The sequence below is a fragment of the Eupeodes corollae genome, chromosome 1, assembly GCF_945859685.1.
Source record: "Eupeodes corollae chromosome 1, idEupCoro1.1, whole genome shotgun sequence".
Lineage (NCBI taxonomy): Eukaryota > Metazoa > Arthropoda > Insecta > Diptera > Syrphidae > Eupeodes > Eupeodes corollae.
The window spans coordinates 495433-503548 of NC_079147.1; the positions used below are offsets into that span (position 1 = coordinate 495433).

General features: G+C 32.4%; 1 protein-coding gene across 1 annotated transcript; it reads right to left on the bottom strand.

Annotated features, from left to right (window-relative positions):
• Window positions 1-6694: 6694 nt before the first annotated feature.
• On the bottom strand, window positions 6695-7822 carry LOC129939814 (dynein regulatory complex protein 9). Its single transcript, XM_056047975.1, has one exon. The coding sequence runs from the start codon at window positions 7820-7822 to the stop codon at window positions 6833-6835; it is 990 nt and encodes a 329-aa protein (XP_055903950.1). The 3' UTR covers window positions 6695-6832.
• Between the last annotated feature and the right edge of the window lie 294 nt (window positions 7823-8116).

Genomic DNA, 8116 nt, shown 5'->3' on the forward strand with positions numbered 1-8116 from the left:
AAACAAGCTGTGTACTCCGTGTGGAATATGATAAAATGATATTATTCAAATGCCTAGGCATCTTACTGTGGCACGGATCCGAGTGGTCCAATTTATAATGACTGTTCCGCATATATCCGGCTAAATAAGAGCTATGGTCTGTGTTATGTTCACCTTTATTGCATCTGTCGATTGTGGTTTATTTGCATAGACCTGCGACTTCAAGAAACCAGCAGGAAAACATCAAATCACATGACCTTGGTGGCAAATTCACATCACCCCTGCTAGAGATAACGTTACCCTCAAAATGTCAATCGTGGCGCTTGCTGTGTAGGACGTAGCGCCGTCCTGCTGGAACCACATGGTGTCTAGGTCCATATGGTTAATTTGGGCCATAAAAAAATTATTTGACGATGACCGCCTCACTAACCTCCTTTTTTAAAAAAAGTACGGATCAATTACGCCGCCGCCGCCAGCCCAAAATACACACTAAACGGAAACTTTTTGAAGATTCATTATAACCTGTTGAGAATCGCGTGGGTCGGAATGGTCCCATATACGGCAGTTTTTTGTTAGAACTGCCATTGATCCAAAAATGCGCCCGTCATGATGATTTTTCGGTCAAAATCCGATTCGAAGCCCAGTCAGCGAACAAAGCTTTGTCTATGGCCATGTTTGATCTTGTACGGGTATAGGCCCAAGTCTCGATGCAAAATTCATAGTAGAAATATAGTATTTCGTATCCTTCTCGATTACAAAACAGAAATTATGTTAAGAGTATCAGTTCTGGACAGTTACGCAATACCTTCAAATTAAAAAATTGTCTGAGGCTTAAGTTTCTACACTGAATTATTATTGTTTTTTCAATAAAAACTAATGTTCTTTTTTATTTATATTGGGCATTGCTGCGAGATTTGTCTACCTTTGTTGTTTAGGGAGTTTGTTCTATAATAATATTCACAAACCAGCTGTAGGAAATCCAACATTACTACTATAAATCTTTCCAAGTATTGTTATTATAATACGTACCAATAAATTGTATACATCCCAGTACCGAATAGAACACATGTTGTTGTAGGCAATTAGCTAATTGTAGACGCATACATTTCAGAGGTCCCAAATTGCATCTAATTATTCATAATGTATTTTCCATCTATTATATTATTGAGTTGACTAACAAAAGCGCAAGCCAAACGCATCCATATCTTTCAATTTATATACTGCGGGCTATACTTAAATTATTCGCTGCTGTAGGCCGGACTTCTGAGAATTAAAATAACGACACGCTTTGCGTTTTTATGTAGTATACATTTATGTATATACTCGTTTATATATTGATGTTAATAAACTTGCAGAGATATTCATGCCTATTTCGAAAATGCACTATATACATATATCTAAATCGCTGAATGTGTGAGATGTATACGATACGGAGAAATAAATAAGTGCATCTTATGCATAGTCGACGCCGACGGCTTAATTAACGCCGATGCTAAATGCTTTGATCTTAATATCAAATGGCAAAGACCTTCCAGAAAATGCAATAAATAAATAGAACAAACGCTCATAAATAATTTATCCACTTGTACGAAGTCGGGTATCGAGCTCGGGGGAGACAAATTATAAATTGGAGAGTAGTTAAGGGTGTATATGGCCATAAAGGCGTTTAAGGCACCTATGGCTCTGTATGGCCTTTAGAAGAATCCAAACCAAATGGATATATATAAACATTATGCATGCATAGTTACAAAAGCAACCGACAGGAATCCCTCATCGAAAACGACTGTTATTTTATTTGGCGCCTGTAGTGACGTACATTATATATATACGAATATTCAACCGGAGAGAAAGAAAAATAATATACATATTTTGAGAAGAGAAAAACGAGTGCAGCATCTATTCAAAATGTTGCTGAAACATAAGCAAAATTATGTTTTTATGTAAACGAATGGCTATCCATATTTTTGTATTTTTAAGAGAACAAGAAAAAGATTCATCTGCTTTATTTTGGTAAAGTATTTTGATATAATGGACTTCATCTTTGAATCTTTATGGAAATGTTGACACTTGAAAACTATAAACAATATATGAGAAATATTCATAGGCAAAGATATTCGCATGCGCGCTCTTAACTTCTGCATTTTCTATCGTTGAGTTTGCCCTTTATCCGATTTAGTGAGAAAGTGATATATTTAATTCAATTTCTCCACAATTCTTTAAGTTATTTAGCTCATGAAAAGAGAACCAAAGCTTTGGAAAAGAAACAAAAAGGAAAAAAGGTGTTAGAAGCAAGAAGATTTATATTCAAAAAATGTTTATGCCTTGGCCTCGTTCTTCTCGCAAAATATGGTCAACTTCATCACAAAGGGAAATACTGAAATTGACTTTGCATAAAGTTCATAACAGATAATGATTGAAACCCGAAAAGATATATTATTTGGAAGCACCACAAATACAATACATCACATTTTGTCTTATCTCTTCTTCTGCAAGGTCACGTTGAAAAAAAGTCTATTGGTAATATGTATTCTCTTTGCAAGTTAATAACCGACTTTTGTACCAATAGCCTTAACCTACTTTAAATGTGTATCTATGTGAGTATTTATTCTGTTAAATTGTTGAAAAATATATTTTTGATTAAATTTCAGTATATTTATTTTTAAGTTGTATTGTATTTTTTTAATTGTTTTTATAATTCAAAGCTCAGAACTACCATCAAAGAATAGGGAATAGATGTTCATGAGTTTATTATACTACCTATACCAACAATTGCTTTAAAACCGCGGGTACTGCCTCTGGCGAGGAATTGACAAATCCTTCAAGAGTAATTCTTGTTATGAAAAAGTGCTTTCTCAAAACTAGCCGTTCGGATTCGGCCTTAAATTGTAGGTCCCTTCCATTCCTAATGCCCCAGTACTCGCACACAGGAATGGTTGAGAGTTGTAAGTCATAATAAGTCATAAGGCCCTGGTTCCCAACGGACTGTTGAGCCACCCAATTTATTTATTTATTTTAAGTTGGCAACACTATTTAAATAGTCTGCCATTTGTCAGCTGTCAAGTGATTCATTTTAAATTTGGTTTCGCATTTCAACATGAATAGATTGACTCCTTAAGAACGCTTCTACATCATGCGATCTTTCGAGGAAAGTAAATTTTATGTCAATTTAAAAAATAAATATGCTTTATTCCATATTTAAGTTCTATGCTTTTAAAGAAACACCTTTTATTTTGTGTTCTTCTTAAATGTACTTTTTGAGAGATACTTTTTTCTTTTTTGATTGATTTGTTTGATTGAACACGATTTTCAAATTATTTGTAAATTAAATAAATAAATTAGGTGGCTCAACAGTCCTTCCAGAACTAGGGCCTAGTGACTTACAACTGTTAACCATTCCTCGTGTGTCTAATGTTGTCAGAGATGCAGGGGATATACAGTTTTAAGCCAAATCCGAACGGCAACTTTGAGAAAGTACTTTGTCATGACAAGAATTACTCTTGGAGAATTTGTCAATTCCTCGCAAGAAACACGTATACATATAAACAAAAAATTGTGACACAAAAATAAAATACACAAATTTTAACAAAACACCATCCTTATATAAATGCTCAACTGATAATAATTTATACTTGATAAATTGTAAAGCAGTTGAATTAAAACTTTTTACTTCTTTGAGTTAATGTAGAACAACAAAATTATTCTATAAAAACGGTGTACGTTTATTGTATAAAGACCTAGTCCAAAAAGTTTACGTACAGCAGCCTAATTTTTGTCTTTTTTTTGAAAAAAAGTAAGTTAGTTTCCATCTTGAACTTTTTACCAAATTTAAAAAAATTGTGATGTGATTGTCAAAAACCTGTTTTTAATATTGTATTGTTATAGTAAATATTTTATCTCACATTCAACAAAAAAAAAGCTGGTGTACGGAGACTTTCTGGACTAAAAAGAGCAACGAAATGCACAGGGCACACTCTGGCGTATACGTACTTTTTTGTTCTATATAATATCATTTTTATTATAAATTTAAATTATTTTTTTTAACACAAATATAGTAACCAGAAAGAACAACAAACATACAATATAAAAGTTGTAGAAGGTACCTACCTATAGCACTTACCCTTTTGAATCAGAGCTGAAAAGTGATTGAGCTGCAACATTTGTACTTTTGTTTAAAACTCCCTACTGCTATAGAAATAAAGTATGGAATTTTTGTGAGCTTTAAAACATAAATGTTAAAACAAATTCATACAAGCAAAACTTCTACGTTAAGGAAAACTGAAATTTTCACACCTCTATTTGATTTAATTTTAAATAAAATTAAATAAACAAACAACATACACCAAAAACACACAAAGTACAACGTAAAAAAATATTATTAAAATTGAGAAAAAATCTCCATCTATTTCATTTAAACTACAAATTTTACTATGTTTAAATTTAATTTCAAATATTAATACATATATAAATTAAAGTAAGGTACTTATGTTGTTGAAAAACCACCATGTTTTTTTTCAAGTTTTACACTCCCAAAAAAACGAAAACCCTTTCCGGGCATTGAAACAATAAAAAAGCTAACCCACCGCATCAATATTATAGCGTACACATAGTCTCACTGAAAAACATAGTTCAGTTGAGTGTAGCCATATTTTATTGTTCGCACATTAATCAGAACTATAACACCACGTCATCATGCTTAATGTGCCGTTATATCATTCTGACATAGGGTTTCTGTCACAGGGGCATAGTCGACTCGTGTTTACCCAAAAACATTGTTTGCTACTCTACTTTACCCAGATAAAAAAAGAACCACAAAAACAATTATTTGCGATTATATTCACACTCTAAAAATGTTAGCTTGTCCCAGTGTTTTACCAAATAAGTATGTTGACATCCAAGAAGTAATGTGAACCATTTAAGGGAATCTGCAAATTTAATACAAATTTATAACATACAAGAAAGCAAGACTTTTGCACATATATTTAAAAATGTATACAAAAAATGTCTCCACGACTGAAAGTGGGCTTACTATATGAATATATTGATTCCCAAGGTGAACTTAGGGTTGTAAACATTCCTTTCATCTTCAAATTTACGTGTACTTATATATAATCATCAAATATTCTTATTCAATTTTGGTTTTGACACGACACGCAAAAAAATACAAAAAATTACTTTGAATAACATAATACACACTACTGGGTCGTCAGAAATGGCTCTTGTATTGGTTTCCTATTAAACTATACTAAGTTTTCTAAAAGCATGAAACCTTAACAAAGTTAACATTAATTTCTTTAAAGTGAAATATTGTGTTCAAAATTCACCATGCTTGTATTAATGTATTAAAAACTTTGAGGAATAAAATTTCATTTTTGTACTTTGCTAATATTATTTTAAATTCTTAAATTTTATTATATTTTACAAATATTGCCTTTAGCCACTTTCTTTCAACAGTGTTTTTTTTTGTAGAGGGAATACCTGAATTGGCCTTATAAAACTCTTATCACAGGTAAAAAGGTGGCAAACACCTACCCTATTCTCTGTTCGGATAAACATAGATTTAAAGGCGTCATCTTCACCTAAGTTGCTTTCCTTTTTTTTTTGTAAATGTCATCATGCCTCTGTACCTAGCCTTGTTTTGAATCTGGATCTGACTTACGAACGCCCAAATCATGAAATAAAAGCTTAAAGTCCCAACGTTGTTACATCAGGTAAGCCATAGAAGATAAGATAATATATGTTTATTTGCTGACGGTATTTCCAGCGTTAGGTTGTGTTTTGAATTTGCGTAATGCGTATAAGGGCAAAAAGATGAGAGGACAGAGTTGTATCCAAAAGATACTCAGCACCCTGGATAATCTCTTATTCAATTACTGTTTTAGGCAATTTCGCTTCAAATAAATAAAAGATGATCACCAAAAAATATTCCTGGAATACAGAGAGGGAGTACTTTTTTCTTTATTTTTACATTTATATATAATTGTATAAAATTAAAGCTATGTTTGTTTACACGAGAGGGAAAAAGTTGGGATGTCTTGTACCTACATACATTACCCGCTTGTAGTTTGTATCTCTAAGTGTCCACCTATTTTTGTATTCTAGGCACGTGCTGGCTATGTAATTATACCAAACTGCTTGGTCAACAAAATCGTCTCATCACAATCAAACCTCTGAAGACCAAACAGAATGAGCACTTATGAAACTTTGCTTATGGAAAAAGTCATGTTAGATGTTGAACAAGTACATGAAAGTTGTATTAGTTAGTTACATGTTGTTCCGGGTGGTGATTTATTTATTAGTTTCTCTTACGAGTATTTATGTCCCTAGACGATTATTAAGACTTTAGCTCTGTTTCAGTTTTAGTATGATGATAAATCCATCAGATTAAAATTAAATTTACCCTTTCAAAAATAAATTGCCAACGGATATATTTTTATAGGTTTAAATTTTGCTTTCTACAAGTCTCTTGGGATGTTTCTCACAAGAACACGATTTCGGGGTATGAAAATTTAAAAAATGTTATCACATTAAAACAAAAACGAATCAGAGTTCGCTTTGGATGTAGAAACAGGTGGAATCATCTACGGAGATTTGCGTAACGACAATAAAATCGACCAATTCTTTTTTTATTTATTTATTCGATTTAAGTTAAATCAATTCACACGAAAGGATATTGAAGCGTTAGCTTATTTGAACCCAGGTATTTTATTCAGTTTCTTTGAAATCCACTCACACCCACAGTCAGATAAACTCACGATAATAAGTACTAACGTTGAACTTTTTTCGTTTTATTTACAAAAAAGGACGAACAAATAATGTTAAACATTAATATACCAAATTAATTTTAAAAAGATGTTTACTTTCCCTTCTTCCCTTTCTTTCCTTTTTTAGTTTTCTTCTTATAGGGGCCAAGACATCGGCGAACCATTAATCCTCTCCACCATGCTTGGATCTTCACCGCTGACTCTATGCGTTGTGTTTGTAGCTGATGCAAGCGATCCTGCTCAATCTTCTGCTCCAAATATTCTAAAATAAACATTTTTCTCTGGCAATAGATTTCGAAATGATTGTTATATCTTTTATTTAATTCCTTAATCTTCAATTCTTTTTCTCCAATACTAAGCAAGAGTTCAGAGAGTTCCTTGGAATATCTGTTCTTCCACACTTCAATTAATTCACGGTATTTATTTAACTGCGTTGTAGAAAATGCCTCAAAATCTAAAATGACACGTTGTTCGTTTTCTTTTTTCAAAGCAAGTGTTGCGAAACTCTTTTCAAGGCGTTTTTCTTCCTTCTCTCCAACAATCATAGCTTGAGTGAATCGCGTCTGTTCCCATTTGCATACCAATTCATATTCCAGTGTATTAACTTTACTTATGATGCGCCAGTCGGATTTTAAATTATTTAAAAAATCGCTTGCTTTTAAAAGTTTTTCTTCTGCTTCGAACCTAAATTCTTCAAGCCGAGTCTTAAGATTTTTTAAGACTGATGAACTTGAACTACATTCCTTAATGATTTCTTTCTCATATGCGTTTTTTGTAATCTGCTGATTAATAGTTGTAAGCAATGATTGAATGGTCCCTGCATTTTGCAACTCTTCGATGGTCCTTGTATATATTTCGATAAGCTTCCTTATTTCATTATTAATTTTAATTTCGTCAAGTGTTGTGGCAGGTAAATTACTATTTAAAAACTCTGCACTTAATTTGGCGCCTGGTTTGTTTGTACCCTTTTCTTTGAATATCCTGGGATTTGACCGAAAATGCTTACCATGGCTTAAAACAAAGAGCTCATTAAGAGTTAATGATAAAACACTACAAACTGCATCTGCTAAAAAAGTTTCCATTTCTTTCCAACTCAAAAATGAATTACTAACTGAATAACACTTCTTCTTTTTTTAAGTTGTTTACGTGTATAACGATTTAACAAATGGAAGTTATTTGAGTTGCCAAGAAACAAGCTGGAATAGTTTATTTACGTGGGCAAGTTTGGACTTAGCAATCATGCCTACATCCTTTGGATAAAGAATATGAGAGCGCAGAACATAAATATTTCAAATATATTAACTTGGGACTTTGGGAAGAAGAAACTAATTATTTGTGACTCTGATTTTATTATTTACTTTTAATAACTCAGAGTT